Source organism: Trachemys scripta, chromosome 1 (assembly GCF_013100865.1).
Source record: "Trachemys scripta elegans isolate TJP31775 chromosome 1, CAS_Tse_1.0, whole genome shotgun sequence".
Lineage (NCBI taxonomy): Eukaryota > Metazoa > Chordata > Testudines > Emydidae > Trachemys > Trachemys scripta.
In genome coordinates this window covers 164,062,921-164,085,212 of record NC_048298.1, presented here as the reverse complement: position 1 = coordinate 164,085,212, position 22,292 = coordinate 164,062,921, and the positions used below count along the sequence as shown (strand labels likewise).

The 22,292-nt window shown below is 44.7% G+C and overlaps 1 protein-coding gene across 1 annotated transcript; it reads right to left on the bottom strand.

The window, feature by feature from the left end:
* Positions 1 to 2,344: 2,344 nt before the first annotated feature.
* Positions 2,345 to 22,030, bottom strand: LOC117888445. Its single transcript, XM_034791853.1, has 7 exons — positions 21,819 to 22,030; positions 19,130 to 19,432; positions 17,831 to 18,133; positions 13,364 to 13,495; positions 11,072 to 11,176; positions 7,465 to 7,623; positions 2,345 to 4,054 (listed from the first exon to the last, which is right to left on the bottom strand). The coding sequence occupies exons 1-7, from the start codon at positions 21,928 to 21,930 to the stop codon at positions 3,597 to 3,599; spliced, it is 1,572 nt and encodes a 523-aa protein (XP_034647744.1). The 5' UTR covers positions 21,931 to 22,030; the 3' UTR covers positions 2,345 to 3,596.
* Between the last annotated feature and the right edge of the window lie 262 nt (positions 22,031 to 22,292).

Sequence of the window (22,292 nt, the reverse complement as noted above, 5' to 3'; positions counted from 1 at the left end):
ATTGAGCTTAGGTACCAGAACAAATGGACTTGACCACTGACTATGGGACTCTTCAATGACTCCCAGCTCCAGCATCCTCTTAACTTGCATACCTCCCAACATTTCAGGTCTCTAAAGCGAGAGGCAGCTGGTCACTGCCAATCCTGTTGAGCCATCCCCGCTGTAAGGACGTGGAGAACTAGAACCCAAGTCTGCAGGGTTACAGGTGACCAACGCTTCCTCACCACCACCACACTGTGGCTGTGGCAGAGCTGCGATCCATGCACTATATACCCTGAGAGATGGAACACCACAGGAAGTGACAACCACAGAAGACCCAAGTGGCAACACACACAACCCAGGACCTCTGATAGGGGCAGGCGCAGTATAGAGGATGTTCCAGGAAGCTGTCTGTGCAACCCAGCTGTACCCCACCAGCTGCTAGAGCACACCCTGCTTCGGATTCCGGCTCTGCTCTCAGGCTCTGACCATTGGCTTGATTCCTGATCCTTGACTCTGTCTACAATCTCTGACTAGACTTCTGATTCTTGACTCTTAGTTTGTGACTTATGCTACAACTCCTGCCTTGATCCTGGCTCCTGGCTCCTGTCCTACCCTCTAGGCCAGTCCACCCACATCCCAGTCATGACAGCCCCAGCACCTTACCCACCCCACACTCAGCCCCTGTCTTTCAGCCTGGTGCCCCCAAGTTCACTGTCAGTCCCCATCCCTGAGCTCCCCTGCAGCCACCGCTGCCAATGGCACGCACTGTGCATTTCATGTGGTCAGCTGTGGGTGACACTGAATATGGGAAATGTCCTACTTCAACCGGGATTCGGGGGGGGGGGGCGGCAAAGCGGGACAAGTCCTACGAAACCCAGAGCTGTTGGGAGGTATGAAAATGAGTGTGGCCAGGGTGACTTTGTGGGAGCTGGGTTCAGGTGTCTGGTGGGAGATGGGCCTAGTTGGATGGGGGAGCTGGGTGGCAACTGAGATCTGTCAGTGGGTGGGGCTACCTGGGAAAGACTGGGACCAATACCAGGTTCCTTCACCTTCTCTCCCCACCACCCTTCTGCTTGCCTGCAGCTGCCAGCGAGACTCTCCCTCTGAGATCCAGCATGATGGATGCAGAGGCAGAGGTCACGTGGCTGCTCAGCTGGTGACACAGCAGCCTCTGGCAAATTGCAGGCCACTTCTGCAGCTCAGGTGAATAGGTGAGATTCACTCTGGCTAAGGAAATGTGTGAGGGGCCACTGCATATTCTCACGTGTGATGCCTGACACTAGGCAAGTCTGCATATAGTTACCCTCGCCTAAGGTTGGCGTGTTTTAGCACACAGGGTCATGTGACCTACAGACAATAGCAGCACTCCAGAAGCAATCATGGTAGCCATTTTGGATAAACATAAGTGTGACACATATTAAATGTTGGCAGTTTCTCCTTCAAATTATCTATAATATTGTAATTATACTGAGAAGATTGTTGGTCATGCCTCTGCCCTGAGCCTGGGAGAATGGATGCCAGGGAGCAAAAATAATCAACCTGCTTCCGTACACTTTTCCCTCAAATAGGTGATGCTGTGCCACCTCAAAGCCAGTCTTCAAACATCATGGCTTTCTTCCTTCCACTGTTCAGGGAAACATGTCTTTGCATTTCCTACTGAGATTATATTCAGACTGAGTGCCAATCTAATTCCAGGCAGTGTTGGATCATTAAATCCAACAAAACCAGTTATGATTCCAGAGTCATCTCCTTTCCTCAAATTTCAGAGAGCTTTCTCAATGGCCTTTCAGATTCTCCAAATGGGGGCAATTCCAGGATATATGTTGTGTGGAAAGTGTTAATGAGTCAACGCTTCAACAATTATCATGTGTTACACAGACTGTTTATCAGAATTTGATTAAACCATAAGCTAAACCATAAACTAAAAATAAATGTGCACAGCTGTACAATATTTAGGAATTATTGATTCAACACATTTGAAGATTACTGCTTTGTTCTGAGGTGTTAGTTCTTTAATAAAGATAATTTCCCATTCGCCCCATACCAGATCCTGGTTCTTAATCTGTTTTGGAGAATTGTGAACATGTGGGTGATGAATTATGTCAAGGGTATTTTTTACAGGACATGAATCTGAGGAAAGGGAGCTCAGATATTAAGTTAGTCATACATGAATCAACTGCAAATACAGATAAAATTACTGGGGTGCTGAGAATGAGTGCCTCATTAAATTGTGCGTTTAACCCATGCCAAAGTAGTTTGGCCTCCTTAGCAATAAAACATAGTATATCCTGGTTGGAGCAACAGAATTTCAGAGTTTGGAGGTGAGTTAGAAAAATAACAATTGAGTTTAGTAAGAGTTTATTAGTACTGCATGTGTTAGAGAGAATCTTCTCTGAGCTTCCACAGAATCCAACCCCTAAGTTCTCTAGAAGGAAGTCTAGTGACAGCACAATGAACCAATAAAACACAAGTTAGACATATTATGCCATCAGAACAAATGTTCACTGGCTGGGCCTACCCAAAAGGGCATGACATTGTTTCTGTTGCCATGTAAAAAACAAATTAACACTTTAATAGCTGGCACATACATCACACTACAAAATAGAAGTGAAAAGCTTTATTATAATAAAAATTACACACCTTTAACAGAGGTGTTATTACACTCTAAGAAGCTCAAGAAATATAGTATCTAATTCTTAAGGATGTAAATTATCGCAATATGCTTGAAGTTCAGACAACTTGCTAGCGATTCAATGGCTTTTTGTCAAAATAACCCTATGTTCAGCCTCCAGCCATGCTCAAGTTCAATGTAGCTTCCTTTTTTAATGTGACTTTAGCAGAATAAATTACCAGATATGTTGTTCATAAAAAAACCAACACATGAGATAAACCTCTGTCTAGCTTCACTAAATTAAACTACAGCCTATTTGACCCAAAATGCCATGCTAGGAGCAATCAGATCCACTGAGATGGGGCATCTCAATTTTGATATTCCCCTCTTCCCACATTCACCTGTAGATTAAGCAGAGAAGAAGACTGGAGTTGAGATTAGGGCTGAGCACATAGGTCCAGAAAACTAGGAAATCCTTCTCATTTCTAAACCATCCCTTGTTTTTAGAAACAAAAGCAAAACCAAACCTTTTTTTGAGGTTCCAAAAAATTTGTTGGTTATTTTCTGTGTTTGGTATGCAACTGGGCTCAGAACTGGAAGTGCTGAAATACAAGCAAACCTCCTTTCTGTGTGTTTACATCCATGACTGCAAACTAAAGTGCTAAAGATGATGGGTTCTCTTAAGCTTATCAGCACAATTCTTCAGACTCAAGAGGTTTGGATAACTTGGATAAGGAATGGATAAGCATTACAGAGTTTGGATAATCCAGAATTTGGAGGTTGGCCCATCACCAGATGAGAGACAACATGTGGCTCCAACAGTCAGATTTTATAGTTATACCATCAACAGGCACAAGCTACATATGACCTGGCAAAATCTAATGTGAAGATCTTCAGATATGTCCTCCGGAAATTTTGTTTCAGTCTCTGCTGGCAGTAGAACCCTGGCTTGCTCCCTTCATTCAGCTCCATCTTCAACTTAATCTTCAATGTCCAGAGGGACTTAATCCCCAAAATCCGCAGGAATATGGTCCCCATTGAACCCAGGAGTATAGTCCCTGCCATCTATAGGACCAGAGTCATTGAAGGCTGGGGGATCACAGTCATCATATTCTGAGGGATCACAGTCATCGAAGTCTGGGGGGATGCAGTGGTCAAAGTCTGGAGGAACACAGTTGTCAAAGACTGGAGGAACACAGTCATCATATTCTGAGGGATCACAGTCATCGAAGTCTGGGGGGATACCGTTGTCAAAGACTGGAGGAACACAGTTGTCAAAGACTGGAGGGATGCAGTTGTCAAAGTCTGGAGGAACATAGTTGTCAAAGTCTGGGGGAACACAGTCCCTGTCATCCTGAGGAATATAGTTCCCACCTTTCAGAGGAACACAGTCTTTAGTAACTGAGGCAACATTGTTTCCAGGGTGCACAGGCCTGGGCTGTGATTTAGGTCCTTCCTTCCCTTGAAGGAAAAAAGTAAATTAATAATATACCCCATATTATATATTATTATCCTACCATTTAAGCATGGATTGTATAGGGTGGGCCGAAGTTTGGGGTAATCTAAAGCGTGGACGTGGGTGTAAGTGGCAAAGGAATGTCATTTATTCCAATTTGGCACTCTGGGTGTGCAAAATGAGTACACTGGAATTTACACATTGAAGAAAAGATGGGGGAGAGTATCAAGAAAAATTTCTAACAGGAGAGTATAATAAAAAGTCGTTCTCTCTTGATATTTTAGACACCCCTGTTAATTGCTGTTCTTTCTATACACCATCCTACTCCCCCTGTTAGGGCCAGATTTTCAGAAGGTCACAGCACACTGGGTGCTGAACTCTTTCAAAATTTAGCCCCTATTTAGATGCCTAAATGGGAGCTGAGCTGTTTTGAAAACTGAGACCCAGATACTCATTGGCACCTTCACCGAAGTATATGTTAATGTAATTTACACTGGAGGAGTGGGTCACACAATGCTTTACCCCTTACACTTATTTGCCCTGTTTTCCTGGCCCATTTAAACCACATTTTTACATCAATGCAGAATCTGGCCCAGTGAATTGCAGGGGTCTGTGCTTTCTTTGTGCATTTAGGTTATTTTCTCTGTCTCCTGCTCCTTTTATTTAAATATAGAAGCCAGAGGAGCCAGCAATATTAGTATAACAACAAGGGTTTAAAATATCACTGCCCCAAATGTACAGAGAAGTTACATGTTTCCATGGAAGTGCTTTATACCAGAGAAGCATAAATGTCACTAAACTAGAAGTCATACATCAGATTTCTTGCCCATTTCTTCTATTCCTTCATCCTGTTCCTTTCATCTCTACCTCAGACTTTTCTTCTCTGTGCAATTCTCTTCTTTCTGGGTAATGTTTTTCTCTCTTCTTCGTTACTCACCTCTCTTTTCTTTCTTTAGAAAGCAGCATCTTCTTTCCTCTCCTTTTTCTTTCATATTCATCCTGTTATCCACCCCCTACTCCTTCCCCTGTTCCATTGTCTCTTTCCCTAATGCTCCAAGGTTCTCCCATAGCTCTCTTCACTCTTAATACTTGCCACTTACATAGAACACTACAAATGTTAGCTACCATCTCACTGTGAGGGAAGTTAGTATTGCTAGTCCAGTTTTACAGATGGGAAAATTGAGGCAGAAAGTTCGAGAGACTTGCCCAAGGTGACAGAGGGAGCAGAGTCAGGGTTAGAATACAGGAGTCCCTTCCTCCCTGGCCCATGTTTACTCCACTATCCCACACTGCCTTTCACGCTATAAGGCAGCATCTTCTGTGACCAGGACTGTCCACCAACAAAATGGCTCAGCCACAAGCAGCTGACTGACAGCCCAGAGGGAGCTTACTGCATCCCCGGAGCTGTCAGCAGCATCCCCCACAGCTTCAAATTGCTGTGGGATTCATTCACCACATAGTCCAGCCTGGGATAGCTGTAGGTGACAGTTTCAGGAAAAAGTATAGTTTTCACAGACATTAAAGCCGGAAGGGACAATTAGGTTATCTAGTCTGACCTCCTGTATATCACAGGTCCTTAAACTTCACCCAACTGCTTTAGGTAAACTAAAGCGTTTCAGTCTTCAGGAGACTAAAATGTTGTGTGCCACAGGCAGAGAACTGGAAGGATCAAGGTGCCACCAATACCCGAAGCCTTTGCAATGGCAGGGAATTGATTAAGTGAGAGAGGCCCAGATGGTCCAGCAGGGGATCCATGCCCCCATGCTGCAGAGGAAAGAAAGAAAAAAAAAACCCAAGATCTCTGCCAATCTGACCTGAGTGAAAATTCCTTACCAACCCCAAATCTGGCAATTAGTTTGACCCTGAGCAGATGAACAAGGCACACCAGCCTGACATCTAAGACAGAGGATTCTCTGTACCATCTCAGAGCCCTGATCCGCCCCATCCAATGTCCTGTCTCCAACTGTAGTCAATCACTGATGCTTCAGAGAAGGGCAAAATAAACCACCCAAAATACATCTGACCAATTGTGCATTGGGAAAAATATTCCTCCTGATTCCTGGAGGTAACTGGCTGAAGCTCTGAAGCAAGGGACAAGCTTCCAAACTCAAGCAAGCAGATTGCATTAGTTACATTTTCCAGGGTCTCCCCACAAGAAGAAGGGCTAGAGACTTGCTTTCTGCTTTATATTAAACCTGGTCTTAGCATTGATTGATTGATTAAACCTGATCTTAGCATTGACATTGATAAGGTCCCGAAATCAGAGAGGGGCCTGTGGCCATGGGATTTGTGGGCCCCAATGGCCACTTTTGGTTAAAAAGGTAGTGCAGAGAAGGAGAAAACAGATGAAGAAGAGCAAACCTGGTGAAAAGAAATAACAGGAAGTAAAGACGTATGACACTGTGTCTATTTATAACTTCACTGTTCTAGTCTCTGTCTTCATAACTATAACAAGAGGGAGTGTGGGCTAGAGGTGCTGGCCAGCAATTTAGGGTTCTATTTTTGGCTCCACTACAGAACAAAGTGACCTCAAGCAAGTCACTCAATTTCCCTATCTGTAAATCAGAGATAATATTCATCTGCTGTGCCTCACAGAGCTTAATTTATTAAAGTTTGCAAAATGCCTTAAGCTCTTCCAGTGGAAGGCCAGGCTAGAGGATTGCAAGCTGAGCGATACACTTAAGTACAAACCTAGCCAGCCACATTCAGAAAGAGTTACAAGATGCATCCTTCCCAGGGTTCCAACTCATTGTGCTATGAAAGTCTGGGCAGCGTGGCCAAATCCCTGTCCACCCTCTTTCTCAAAGCTGCAGGCAGCAGAGGAGTTTGGTGGGCTTTACTCCTGTTTAGGAATATCAGTGCTTCTATTTAAGCTATTTAAATGCACTCAGATACCACTGTGAAGGGCATTCTGGAAATGCGTATTAATAATAATTATAACTATTATTAAACAAACACAGAGCTTTCCTTCACAAGCTGCTTCTTTCCTATACAGTTATTTAGTGGGAGTAGGGTGCTGGTAATCGTTTTACTGCTTCCTGCTTCAGCACCAGTGATGTCAGCAAAGAATTTCAGAGAGCACAAACCTGGCTGTTGCTCTGATTGGCTGAGAAGACCCTGGGCTTGTGGTATCATTAATTTTGGAGCAACTGTACACAGCATATGTGTGTGTTATCCAAATATAGTTGCCCGGAGCACAGACTATGCACTAAGTCCTGCAGCACCGCATGATCTGCAGCTTCAGCCTCCCGCAAGACTCGAAATAGAGCTCATTACAGTTACGCTGCAATCGCATCTAAGAGAGCCCTGGACTTTACTGTCACAGGAAACTCTTCAGTTATAAACTCTTCAAAATAATCTGCTTTCCTGTTTGAAATGTGGTTTGGGGTTTGTGTTTCGTTTTGTCTCTGCTTACCTTGAAAAGTGGAGATATTTAAAGACAGAGGTTGCTCAGTGTAAAAGCTTGCAGCTGTTGCCGCTTTAGTCCCTTTAGCATTCTTAATGAAAGCTTCATTCTCTTGCTTAGTGGAGTTTGCAGCCTCTGGTTCCTGTGAAGCTGGATTTCCATTCTCTTCTAACCAAGAAAGCAAAATCTATCTAAATAAACAGATCCAGAATGTAGGCATTGCCCTAGGGTAGGGTTGTCAAACATATGGTGAGTGGGCCTAATTCCATCCTTCTCATGTATTTAGGGTGCCCACATGATATATTAAGCTTGGGCAGAATCTTTAATTTAGAAAAAAAGGTAAGTTTCTAGCTTTCATGACTGCAAAAAAAACCCTCCCAAACATGAACCAAGGGCTTGTCTACACGGCGAGTTACTGCGTGGCAAGCCAGGGTGTGAATCTACAGTGCACCAGCTTGTCATGTTGTAACTCACCGTGTGTGTGGACGCTGCTACACCATAGTGAAAGGTGATGGGAGCAAAGCCCATGCAAAGGTGGGAACTGCCTGGGAGTGGCTGCAGGGAAGGAAATGCAAAGAGAAGAACATAGGAGACATACAAAGACAGGGGGAGGGAGAGAAACAGAGAAAGGAGGATGTGGAAGGTAGAGAAAGAAAGGACAAACATATGCTCCCTTTTTGCTCATTGATGCCAAATGAAACACTAAGGCACTGGATAAATAATAAATAAAAATATTAACTAAAACGTTAGTTACCACATAAAGGCCATATTCTCCCGCTTGTTCTTGGGGCAAATTTCCCATTGACATCAGTGGGAAATCAGCTCAGGACTGAGAAGAGTGTGTAGTCCTATATTTATGTCCCACCACTAAGCATAATTAAAAATGGAATCTGAGCTCTTCAGAGTGAGTTTGACATCCCTGGGCTGGTGACTCACAGCATCCTAAGACCTGGGCATTGGGCTAGCAGCTCAGAGAGTGCCCTATGGCCCGGGTGGCGGGCTAGTGGCTCACAGAATGCCTTCCTGTCTGGATATTGCCTTGATGCTCCGAGTTTGCTTTCCTCCCTGGACAATGCCTTGGTGATCTGAGATGCCTGCCTGCCTCAGTGGCAACTGCAAGCTGGGTAAAGATGTTTTCAGGGGTAAAAAAATAAAACTGAGGCTTGAGCCACAGCATCATGAGGAGGAGAGACAGGGGATTTGGCCAGGAAAGACTCTTTATCATACACAGTTGCAGCATTTTCACACTACAGTGATTAGAAATTGTTGTAGAAATTATTTCCTATTGGAAAGCTTGTATTTTTAGAATATCATTTCCTAGGGCTGGTGGATGAATCCAGCAATGCTGAGGCGCTGGCTTGATAGGCAGTGACTCATACGAGGCCAGAGACTGAGTAATACTAGTGGCAGCCCAATTCAATAGCAGCTGCATCTAATTCTCTTGGGTTTCACATGAGTAGGTGTGAGAGGCCCATTTGATTTCCTTCCATTTTTTTCCAAGCCATGGTTCACGTTCTACATTACTGCACACACCTGTGGCCTAAAAACATGGCTCACCCTTGATAAAGTCAATGGAAATTGATATTTCTTATAGACTAGGGTCAGACTAGACTTCACCAAAGTCTCACATGGGGTCCCTTATCCATTTTTCAGGATCTCAATCTATATTTAAAATATATGATTTCTGAATATAAATAAATCCATACAGTACATCAGAGCCTAGTATCGGAACCTCAGACCCATGCATATCTCTGATAGCTCCTACTGAAGAACTCCATTCAGGAGGTTACTTCCCCTGATGCCACCATTAGAGCTGGTGGCAAGGTTTTGTTACAGACTCAAAACACAGGCCTGGCTTGCAGAGAATCCTAGGCATTTCAGCGAATTTGGACTGAGTTCCAGGCACCAAGGAGAAATTTATTGTTTGGAGTGGAAACCAAGCAAAACTCAGTAGAGTCCCATTGTTATAACCTGAAGCCAAGCACAATTCAGGAGGTTTCTGGAGCTCTGGTTGAGTTTTGCTTTCAGATTTGGGTTCAGTAGATCTCAAAATTCATGGGCATGTGAACCCATGTGAACCGAAACCAACAGTTCAGCCACTTCCTACAAAGTGGAACAGCTGAGCTCCACAGAGCTCTATTCACTGTGCTCTGCAGTCCCTGCTGTTACAGAGTGTGTGAGCAGAGGGGCTGGTGGAATGCAGTTACTTCACTTGAGTAACCTGGGTGAATGTGTTGTTTCTCTTGGTTTTGCACTGTTCAGTTTGCACCTGCTGGAACTGAGTTGCACCCATAGCGAAGGCCCTATAGCTCCTAAGGGACACATATTAGAAATAACATTTTTAACTGTTTTTGAAAAATCTCTGTGGTCCCTCTGATTCCAGCTGATGGTTTTGGGGGGAGCTGTCTGTGCTCTTGCAATGCTGATGGAGGTGCTATTTGTGAGAAACACAGCATAATAGGTCAGGAGCAGACTTGGCTCTGAAGCAGAAGGAGGAATGGTCCCTCTCAGTGCAATGAGCCTTTTCAAGATAAGTCTTTTTAATGGAGGGGAGGATAAAGGAAGGAGAGAAGGGTGACCGAATAGAGCTAAAGAGAAGAGAAACTTTTCCATGGTATACACGATCAGTATCTGTGGAGCCATCCCCACTGAAGCCACTGTCCCCAGCACCTTGCCCGCTGAATCTGTGCCATTCTCAGCCCCACCTTTCCAGCCTGGGGGGGACATAGGCTGCCGGAAGTGGGGTGAGCTGGGCAGGCCCGTGGGGGATCCCTAGTACAGAAGCCAGACCCACAGCAGCAGTGAGAAGGAGCGGTGCTGGATGCCCCACCACTTACTCAGGTTTGGCCCCACCCACCTTCCATCGTGACGGGGAGCTGTGGGGCCAAAATTGAGCGAGTGGCGTTCTGACCAGGTGCATGGCGGTTGCGGTGCAGCTCCGGTTTGGCGCTGTGACCCCTGTGCACCAGGTCACAATGTCACTCGCTCCAAGCCTGCGTTGGCAGTGGGGCAGCCAGCACTGCTCCTCCTGGCCACTGCCAATGGTATGTACTGTATGTAACATGCGTATGGCTGCAGTACCACTGCCAGCAATTCTCTTGATAGCCCAGAAGAAACTCACCCACTGCAAACTTATCAGGCATAGGAGTCAACCTACCCTGGGAAAGATATTGAAAAAACAGGGCTGGGAGGGCCAAAAGCCTGCATCAAGTGTCACAGTACTAATCTACAGCACTCTGTTGTTATTAGCAATCCTACCCCATGGGGAGCTTGATGTGAAGGGCAGAAAGGGCCTGTTATAACAGCCCTAACACTGGGACCACTGAGGGGAACTGTGTACAGGGGGAGGCACATGGAGCCAGCCAACCTCCATGGTACTAGGGCTCAGTGCTGGTATCACGTAAGGCCCATCGGTGTTTGTGTGACTACCCTGCTACCATCCCTAAGGGCTTGTGTTAGGTAACTGCTGTGATACTAGTTGCTTTCATGGTTAAGAATTACTCCCCTCTCTGCGCTCTGCTTCAAACACAGCCAGTGGTATCAAATACATCACGTTGTCAGCAGAGTCTTTACCCTTCTGGTCCCAGAACCATTCTCCAGCCGCCGGAATACTCGCCTTGGTCAGGGCTGCTCGTGTCTCCCTCTCCACATTCCACGTGGTCCTCATTATAGCCGCTTCGGCCCAAAGTCACATGCCGGAAGCTTAGGTTTGTCATGCGACCTTAACCCAAATAAAATAAGAAAAGCACTAGACGTTTGGAAAAGACTCTCAATGAAAGACAAAACTAGCATACACTACTGGGGCCTGCTTCCCATCACCCCTCCTGGGATCTAAGAGTCCTGGGAAAGTGAAGCACAGCAGATGAACTTTAAACAATGAATGCGTTACGTGGCTAAGTTTAATGCCTCTTGAACTGCATGGTTTATGCCTATTATTTCTTACCGCTCTGCCATTCAGAACATTTTGCTTCCCCCATTTTGCCTCCCTTTTGAATCTCTGTTGCTGCCTGTTTACTTGTCCCTTCAGGATGATCATTCTGCTTTTATTCTGCTCTTTCATTTCCCCTCACTCTCACTTCCTCCTCCGAGACATTTCAAAGACTCCCAAATTACCTGTCCATTCATCCCATTGAATTTCTCACCTCCCTCATAGAGCAGGAGGACCACATCTGTTCTTCATTGCCCCTCCCAGAGGTGCATTATTTGGAAAATGTGTGTGTGTTGACATTACAGATGGTAATAATACTGCTCTCCCCTTCTATTCCTACTTGTATTCCTCCTCTCTGCCCTTCCTGTATGCTATGCTGAGGTGAGCTGCTCCCTCTCTCTCTCCATTTGCCTGTGGGGTGTGGGAGCAAAGGGCTGATTGGTCTCCTCTCTCTTCCCTGCCTCACACAGCTGGCAGGAAAGATGTGGCATGGCCTACTTGTTGCTCCTCATGCTGCCTGTGTGCAGGACCACCTCTGTCTCTGTGCTGCAAAGCACATCCAGTCAATAGCTGACTAATGGCTTCTGGAGGATGGGGAGACGTGCCTAACTGAGGTTTTTCTGGGATGTACTGAACTCCTCAAGCCATTTACGGCAGGAGGGTGTGGAAACAAAGGGCTGGTCCCCACTTAGTCCGGACTTCGGACTAAGGTACGCAAATTCAGCTACGTTAATAACGTAGCTGAATTCGAAGTACCTTAGTCCGAATTTACCGCGGTCCAGACGCGGCCGGAAGTCTCCCCCCGTCGACGCCGCGTACTCCTCTCGGCGAGCTGGAGTACCGGCGCCGACTGTGAGCACTTCCGGGATCGATCCGGGATCGATTTATCGCGTCTTAACCAGACGCGATAAATCGATCCCAGAACATCGATGGCGTGCCGCCGGACCAGCCGGTAAGTGAAGACTAGGCCAAAGACAAAGTTATCTCCCCTCAACTAGACTTGGAGGCATTTGCTCCTCACTCCCATCCCCTAGAGTCATGCCCATGACTATGCCATTTAGGGCTGTGCGCTTATCAAAACTCACGAACTAAAAGATGGTCTGTCGGTACTTGGACCGGAGATCTCCAGCCTAAACTCAGATGCAGCAGAGAGGATTGGAGATTCAGTAGGGCTACGACCCCATTACAAAGTGTTACAATGGCTGAATAAGGGTCTGAGGGACAGAGTTAGCTGACACAATCCTGACGATGACTTAGAGGCCAGTGTAGACTGGGACAAATCGTGTTCAGTCCTGTGTCAACTAGCGGGGATTAAGGACTGGTCCTCCTTCCATTCATCACTGAATGTAATTTGTCTTAGTCTACAATCACTGGTCAGCATCAGATCAGCAAACTCAGCTTTTCATAACAGTGTTCAAACATGGTAATGTTCTGTAATGTAGACAGGACCCAGGTGGCACCTAGAGTCACGACTGAACCACTTCAGGCCAGAGCCAGAGATACTTTTCTGCTTGAGATACAACTCTTAAATGAGAGACAAAACTGAAATCCTGGACACTTCAGACCTTTATAAATCCCGGGCCTGTTTAACAAAAGTCAGAGTGTTCTCATCATGGTATCGTGGATAAATTCTATCTCAGGTCATTATATTCCATTCTTCCAAATCCTAGTCTCACGACTGAGATTGCATTTTGAAGCAATCCAAATTCCACAGTCTATTCCACAGATGGCAGCAACTTCCTGGTACAGTTAAGGTGTTAGGGCCAGATTTTTAGTTATTTAGGCACCTAACTCCCACAGAAAATCAATGGAAGTTAAGCAACTGAACACCTTTAAAAATCTGGCCCTTAGTCAGGTAAACAGAGCGAGCCAAAAAATAAATTAGGAACTACAATGTAAGATGGACTGTCCCTACATACTGATTTTTAGTGACAATGGTTTTACCCCATTCTGTTACAGAGTTAAAGAGGGAATCCTTACCTGGTCTGTGTTTGCACTTTCCAAAATGCCATATAAGTGAACCCAACACAATAATGAATACAGCAACAAGCACTCCCACTATGATGAATAACAGTAAATGCGAGATAACTGGTGAGGCCACCGTCTCTTGTTCTAAAATGAAAATACAATGGTGAAAAAAAAATTTGACTTAAAATTCCTTCTGCCCCATTCTGTTAGCATTACACATGGTTCTTTTTGTAATTTCCTCTCATATACAGACAGTATAAAAAGATCATATACTAACCAACGGTACAACAAGGCTTTATTTATCTTTTCTGTTTTTCTGACTTCCCTTCAAGTGCAGTCAAGTCAGAAAAGTGACCTTATGAAACAAAACTGTGGGATTCCCTATTTTTTTTCTCAGGGTCTGCAAATTAAAGTGGCCCAGTTTATAAGCCAAAGATGAGTTTTCCTAACAGCTGGCATTGCAAACCCAGCACAGTATCTGATGATCCAGCTGTGCTCCTTCTGTCTCACACAACATGACCAGAAATAAAGGTTTTGTGGTCAGACGCAAGCTGGTGATTCTGCTGAAGATTTGTGAGGCAGTATAGGCTCCAGCTCTCTGTACTGTAGCTTGGCTTACCCCTGAGGAGCTACAAGGAGAAACAACCTTGTTTTGGTCTGTATGAAGTCAACATGTGACGTAAAAGGATACGGCGCTGAATCACTGGACAAGAAGAGGATCTGACTAGAACATTACTTTAAAGCAGGGGTGGGCAAACTTTTTGGCCCGAGGGCCACATTGGAGAATAGAAATTGTATTGCGGGCCATGAATGCTCAAAGAATTGGGGTTGGGGTGCAGGAGGGGGTGTAGGCTCTGGGGGGGGGCTAGGGATGAGAGGTTTGGGGTGCAGGAGGGTGCTCCGGGCAAGGATCAAGGGGTTTGGAGAGTGGGAGGGGAAACCGGGCTGGGGCAGTGGGCTGAGGGAATGCAGGCTCCGAGCGGCACTTATCTCAAGCGGCTCCCGGAAGCAGTGGCATATCCCTTCTCCAGCTCCTATGCGGAGGTGCGGCCAGGAGGCTCTGCACGCTGCCCCATCCACAGGCATCCCTCTGCAGCTCCCATTGGAGCGCATAAGAGCCGGAGTGGGGCCATGCCATGGCTTCTGGGAGCAGCGTGGTGTGGCCCCAACCCAGCGCCCCGGCTGGAGCAGGGCAGAGCCGCATTGTGCGATCCCGACCCAGCACCCCAACCAAAGTGCCGGAGCAGGGCCGAGCCACGTGGTGCGGCTCGCAGGCCAGTTTAAAATGGCTCGTGGGCCGGATCTGGCCCGCAGGCCGTAGTTGGTCCACCCCTTCTTTAAAGCAACTGGGTCATATTCCACGTTGGTGTAACTCTAGTGGAGCCATGACAAGAATGAATTCAGTCCAATGATAGAAGTTCTTCTAGCTAACCTTTCTCCTGCATTAAAGATTTTTGTCATTATCGTATAACTCAGCTGACTTAGAGGCTGGCAATCATGCATTTTGTAAAAGTTTGGTGCAGTCTGAGAATGCCTGAGTATCAACTGTATGTACAATACCTGAAATCAAACTGTTTGGTTGCTGTGGTTATTACTGTCTGAAAATGAAAGGTGATAGTGTCAACAAAAAAGCAAACTATTGTGGATCTGAGTAAGGGCCTTGATCAAGTGACAAATACAATCATTTTTCTGTTCAGTTGGTGAACTACATCTACACAGCAGCTATTTTCACAACACAACCATACACCAACTGAATTTGTGAGTCCATACCTATCATGCTGACTGTCTTTGCACATTAGGGTGACCAGATGTCCCAATTTTATAGGGACAGTCCTGATATTTGGGGCTTTTTCTTACATAGGCTCCTATTACCCTCCACCCCATCCCAATTTTTCACACTTGCTATCTGGTCACCCTATTGCACATCCTGGGAACATCTGGGCAGCTATCCCATAGTGCCTCAGTATGAGACAGAGTGATTGAAGGACATGCACAAAGAGTGGCAGCAACAGCACCAGGGGCAATGCACTCTGGGATTTCCTACTGCACAGAGAACAAGGAGGAGAAAGGCCAATGCATGTATACTGGCATGGTTAGGGGGTCTTATCCGCACAGCAAAATAACAGTGTAAGATGCCGATTACAGGAAGAGAGGGACTCAGGAGCAGCAGGTTTGTATAATTTTGGTGGTGCCCAGAACGGGTCCAAGTCCCGCCCCCGCCCCACACACCTGCCTAAGGCTCTGGGAGGCAGTTTGGGTGCAGGCTCTGGGCAGAAGTTTGGGTTCGGGAGGGATGCGGGCTCTGGGCTTGGGCAGGGGGCCAGAGAGGAGGACTCCCCCCAGCCCTCTCCCCGCCGGCAGCAGTGAGTTCCGCGGGAGGGTCCTCCCCAGTTCCCCCAGCCCAACACTCACCCAAGCCTCCCCAGGCTGCTGCTCAGGAGTTGCCTGCCAGGGCGGGAGGAGCGGCTGCCATGCGCCTCCTCCCCTCCTCCCTCCGCAGGTGCAGTAGCCGCCTCAGCCTGCCCCCGGCACCGCTCCCTTGTAGCCAGCTGCAGTAGCACCTGGAGAAGGAGCGCAGCGTGGAGCTGCAGGAGGCAGCCGCCCACTGCCCAGGGCAGGTGGGGAAGCTCAGGGGAGGCATGCGGGGGCAGCAGGCGGGGCTAGGGGTCACTGTGGGGGAGGCATGCGGGGGCAGCAGGTGGGGTCAGGGGACACTCTGGGGGAGGCGTGCGGGGGCAGCAGGTGGGGTCAGGGGACACTCTGCGGGGGGCGTGCGGGGGCGGCAGGCAGGGCCGGGGGAGAGACCCAGCCCCGAACATTGGTGGAGCTGGGCCCACCGGGCTCTGAATTTGTTGGAGCCTGGGCACCACGGGTCCATACAACTTGCTGCCCCTGGACAAAGGAGGCTAGGGAAGTGAGCTGCACAGTTGAGCCCCCTCTCTCCCATTTAAATCAGGGAGCTGTTAGCTAAAGCTGTTAGCTACACATACACCTGGAGATACACTGAGGTCTTCCAGGGGATACTAGATATTTGCCTAGTTTTACAACAGGCTACATAAAAAGCACTAGCGAAGTCAGTACAAACTAAAATTTCATACAGACAATGACTTGTTTATACTGCTCTATATACTGTACATTGAAATGTAAGTACACTATTTATATTCCAACTGATTTATTTTATAATTATATGGTAAAATTTTGTTTTTAGGAAGCTGACCTGAAAAACCTGGGGCACAGCTGGGGAACCACTGAAAGACTTGTCAGAAACAGACAGGAGTGGAGGCGCTTCGTCACTGTCCTAAACGCCAGATGCATAATAGGAACATGATGATGGTAAAAATGAGAAAGTAAGCAATTTTTCAGTATTAGTTGCTGTGACATTTTTGTATTTTTTATGTCTGATTTTGTAAGCAAATAGTTTTTAAGTGAGATGAAACTTGGGGGTACGGAAGACAAATCAGATTTGTGAAAGTAGTACAATAGTCTGGAAAGGTTGGGAACCACTGCTTTAGCTGATTGCAACTATGGGTTCTGATGGCATTAAAACAAATTTTAATTTTAATTTAGGGAGAAAGCTAACCCTAATCTGAATTTCTTTTCATAATAATTAATTTCAGCCCAAACTGAGTTTAGTGTTTCTTGGCAGGTAAGAAGGCTAATCTTTTTAGAAAGAATAAGGGAGAGTCCTGAAACAATGTTTCCTTTCTCTCTGGTCCAGTTTAGTGTCAGAATTCTATCATCTCCTCTCTAAGGACTTTTCCATACACAAAATTTGTACAACTTTAACTATACTAGTATGAAGGTCCAGCCCCCACTAATGTGGGCACAGTTATATTGGCATAAAGATCTTATATTGGTATAAAGGTGTTTCAATTACAAAAAAATCAAAATGAAAGTTTTGTTTTGAGGCAACCCAAAACCAAATTTTTTCAGAATGTTCAGTGCATTGAAGTGTCAGAAAAAAATATTTTAGGTCAAATTGAACCAAATTGTTTGACCAAAACATTTTATTACAATTTTGAGCATGTAAAAATGTTTTTAATGTTTAACAATTAAAACTGAAGGAAATTTCAAAATAAGTAGTTTTGAACCAAAAAAATCAAAACATTTTGTTTCAAAAATGTTGAAAAAAAACTTTCAATTTTTTCACAATTTTTTAAACATTTTTTGAGCAAAACAATTCTGCAAAATCAACACAAATTCACAAAATATTTCAGTGTTACCCAATCTTCATTTTTCACCAAAAATGTTTCCGCTGAAAATTTTCACCCAGATCTAGCCTCTATTTTATGAATCTGTTAATCAATTAATGGTTAACTAGTTATGGAATGTTTCTGACATGGTTCTTCTGTGCTCACATTTTGAACATGGAATGAGTGTTATTGCCGTATTTAACTGAGGGATAAAATAGCTTTTAAAGTAGACAGAATATTAACACTGTCCCATTTTTGCTAACATTTTAAATTGAGAAATACTCACCCACTTTCACATCAATCATTCTCCGGTATATAATCTTCCCATCTCTGTCTCGCACTTCTACTAAATACAGTCCACAATCACTTTCCTGAATCCTGTCCAGCCTGAGTGTGCCATTAGGTAAGATCTGAGATCTGTAGGATCTCCCATCGGACTCCGACTGAGAGTAATTTAACTCAGCAACCAACAAGCTGTCTTTCTTCCACGTTATCTGGACCAAATCTTTCCAATCCATCGCTGCTAGAGGTAGGAACATGGAGCCGCCGACAATTCCTGTTACTTCTTGAATAGGTGCTGTTTTATTTCCTGAGGGGGAAAACCCATCTCTGCTAAATTTAATGGAGAGAGCATTCCTTATGTTCCCTTTTACCTGAGAGTGATCTCTTTTCTGTTGTATCTTTTCAAATTGGAAGAATGAAGTCAAGTGCTGGGGAGTATGTTTGTTAAACCTAGTTTCGTACATATGGACTTAAAATAAAAATAATGCTTTCCTGCATATTTATTATACCTTTTACATCCCAAATTATCATAATGTCATTTATACACTACGTCGAGAGCAAACACTGAAACACCCCACACTGCCACATTGCACAACAGTTTAGAAGAGCAAGTGAAGAACAATACTATGTTGTTAGAAACTGGGTGAAACCTAGTTACAGATCAAGTTCAAACTCCATTGAGATTGGTCAGTGTGAATTCACCCTTCAATTAACATACCCGTACATGTAAGTCCCACTTAAGACAAAAGATATATGTGAACTTTAGGCTGAGTATTGTCATGGGTAGGAGTGTTTGTGTGTGTGCATGTGCGAAGAAAGATCTCACAGAAAACTAAGGTCAGACACGAATAGATGGAGTGAGAGAGGCAGCCGGAAGGAGCAGCTAAAAGTGTGTAATGGATCCTAGAAGAAACCTGGGAAGAGGTGTTTGGATCAGGGGTGCTGAAAAGAGCACTCTTGGTGTTGTGAGCAAAAGAAGATGTTTCCCGCTATTTGATTTCTTCTGCATTCAGAGACACAAGACTTTATACATTCTTTGTAAATAAACAAAACTGCATCAAAGAAATGCCTGACCATCACCAATTTCTACTCCCAACTGCAACACCCACAGGGCCCCCGCTTTGACTAGCTACTCAGGTCAAAAAGTGGCAACAATCCAATCAAAATAGCTGGGAGAATTTAGAGAAGGCAGACTGACCTGAACAATACTAAAACTACATACTAAAACTACACTTTCACATTTGCATGTTATTGATATAATCTACAGGCCCTGACAGGCATTGCATAGTGGGCTGATACTTACCGCTACGCTCTAGTTGAATATTTTGATGGCCCAAACCTGCCCCATCATGATCAAACACTTCTGCTGTGTACTGGCCCTCATCCCCCAGCTGCATGGGGCAAACACTCAAGCTGCCATTGGGGAATGCACGAAATCTCTCGCTGTATGTTCCAGAGCCCTGTACAGGCTGACCTTTCATCTTGGCCACTTGCTTATTGCCTTTCTTCCAGGTAACATGAATACGCCTGTTTGTGTAATTGTGCAGATCAAGCATAACACAGTCCTCTACAATTCCTCTGACAGTTCGCGTCTCTTCGGTGGCCCCTGATAGTAAAGAAAGAATACATATGCATGAGAACGTTTGCTTACAGAATGTACATTTTACATTCAGGGTGATTACACACTGCATGAAATTATATACATTTGCTTTTAAAATCTTTTACTAGCTTGAAGACATTTTACAGACAGATTCCCAGGTTAATTAGCAGTGTTGTGATAATGGAACCTATCTACCAACTGTTTGCTTTTAATAAAGAAACTGTAGTTGTTTAAGTCTATGGATAATTTCCTTGGAATCATGAGGCAGCCTATTTCCTTGACCAAAGTCATGCCAAGAAAGCATGATTTACTTGGACTTGTTTTGGGAATGGAGACTCCTACTGAAATGTGCACAGCCTGTTTACAGAAGAAACATACCTGGACCATATTATTATTATCATGTTTATTATGGCAGCACCTAAGGACCAAATGAGAATAGGGCCCCATTGTGCTAGGCCCTGGAGACACAGAGTAATAGATTTAAACATTTTCCAGAAAAAGGTCCTAAGGTTTATCATGGTTCGGGGGATGGATTCCTGGAATTTGGCTACCCTATTGTCAGAAACAAGCAGCTCTAACTCTCTGTGGCACACTAAGCTGAACTTGGCACAGATATGAGCTTTAAGAAGCCTTTAGCCCTAATGTGTGAATGAGAACAACTCCAATGCAGCTGCAGACATCCTGCTCAAATTCATGCTTAGAAAAGACAACAGCTCCATACAGGTATTTGGTAAAGTATATAAAAGCCAATATGCAAAGTCCCTAATATATCATCGGCATTTAATCATTTTCTGACCCAAATTCGCCATAACTAGTGGATGTATCATTGAGGCCAGTAGAACCAAAAAAATTTGGAGTTTCTAGACCAAGTCATTTCTGCAATAGCAGGAGCCAAAAAATAAAAACAAGTTAGGAAAACTTTTCAGAAAGTGCAAGCAATTCATTTTGCACACTCATATAAGCTAAACATCCATGTCCAATTTATACCAAATTCTACCCTAACATAAAATCACCCACATGAGATTTCACACAGATTGCTTCATAATGACTATAGTAAGATCAGCTGTGTGTCAAAACGTGGCTTAAAATGGACAGCTAGCTATAGCAGTAAGGAACTAAGATCTCTCTGTCCTTCCATCCATCCATCCATCCATCCATCCATCCATCCATCCATCCATCCATCCATCCATCCATCCATCCACTTTATAATAAAAATTACCAACTTCTCCTCTGACTTCTCCCTCCCCTAAGAGAGGAGGGTCATTCTCACTATAACTGAACACAGAAGGAGGATGTCATAATAACAATTATGTCATTTGGTCGGCTTCTCTAGTCTGCTAAGGCCACTTTGTGCCGCTCAACCTTAAAGCTGAGATGGCCAATGAAGAATTTCTCCTGTGCAAGTCTCTTTGGCAGAGGATATACAGCTGCCTGCAGCCCCACCACTACTGGCAAAAGAGGAGGGAGAGGGTGTATCAGGAGTGCAGTGAAGGCAGACTGGCTGGAGGGCAGGGTAGAGTGCAGTAATGTCCAATCTTCCACTGGCACGAGGTCCCTGAGAAACTAGCTTGCACTTGGCCTGGTGGCTGAGAATCAGGGAGCCACAACCAGCCCTGCAACTCTCCACTCCATTCCAGTAGAGCTTGGACAGAGTGCAGACTTTGAATTTTCAATGTAAATCTGTAGAAATCTTGCTTGACTTAGTGTGCAAATGCGTCTTGCATTCCAACTGCTGTTTATTCAAACCACAATTTAAAATAAAAAACTAAATCTTTCATTTATTTTCACACTTCTCATGGTATAGGCTGGCACATTCTAAAACATGATCTAGAGACAGAAAGGCCAAGATTTTAAAAAACAGATGCCTAAAATTACACTTCAAAAACTAATTTAGCTCTAAATCAGTGGGCTGAGCATCCAGCAGATTTCAATGGGAGCTGATAGGTGTTCAGCACTTCTGAAAATCAGGTTGCTTATATCAGAGCCTAAGTAAAATTTGTAGGAGACTGACTTTAGGCTTCTGGCTTTGGAAATCTTGGCCCAAGGGTGGGTGCTATGAATGACTAATAAATGTAATCATCGAGTGCATCTAAGAACCTTGGGTCACTCATGGGGCCAAACAAATTCAAAACTAGCAGACACTAAAGTGAGGAGCATATGATAACAAGTTGAAAAACATAATATGGCATAACAAACTTCGATGGGTCTGCACCATGCATCCCTACAGAGTAAGACATTAGGATGGTACTTTTATGCCTACCATGTCTGTGTAGCTGAAAAACTCTTTGGTAGACATGATTTCCAGTTCTGTTACACACATTCACTGTATAGTGTCCCTCTTTCACTGTATTATAAAATGCTACAGTTCCATTAAAAAAGATAGTAAACTTACTGGTACGACGTGTCCAGCTACTTAACAAAGTCTTTCCCTTGTTCCAAGTAATGTGAACACGGTGTTCAATGTCAGGATACTCACGATGAAGTGTAACAGAACTACCCAGCATCCCATTTCCAGTTGTCACATCACTGTGCACTGGAAATATAATACATGCAAAACATTTTTAGTTACAGAACAACACAATATGTTTCTGGGCACCATACTGAAATAAATGATGCAGATTTCTAAATTCTAAGATAGAAATGTATCCTCATGGCTAGAGCAGGAAACTAGAAGTCAGGATGCCTGGGTCCTATTCCCAGTTCGGCCACTGACTCATTGTATGATCTTGGGCAAGTCACTTTGCTTCTTAATGCTACAATTTCCCCATTTGTCAAATGGTTTACAACTGTTATTCTCTCTTAGCAGCCTTGTGATGCTTAATTAAGTAATGTTTCTAAAGTGCTTTAAGATCCTTTGATGAAAAGA

Bases quoted from the DNA above. Each gene is read 5' to 3' on its own strand.
- LOC117888445 (XM_034791853.1), bottom strand. From the start codon at position 21,930: ATGCTGGGTAGTTCTGTTACACTTCATCGTGAGTATCCTGACATTGAA. The intron at 13,496-17,830 runs GTGAGTATTTCT...TTTTCATTTTAG, and splicing joins AATGATTGATGTGAAAGTGG to AACAAGAGACGGTGGCCTCA. The intron at 11,177-13,363 runs GTAAGGATTCCC...ATTTGGGTTAAG, and splicing joins AAAGTGCAAACACAGACCAG to GTCGCATGACAAACCTAAGC.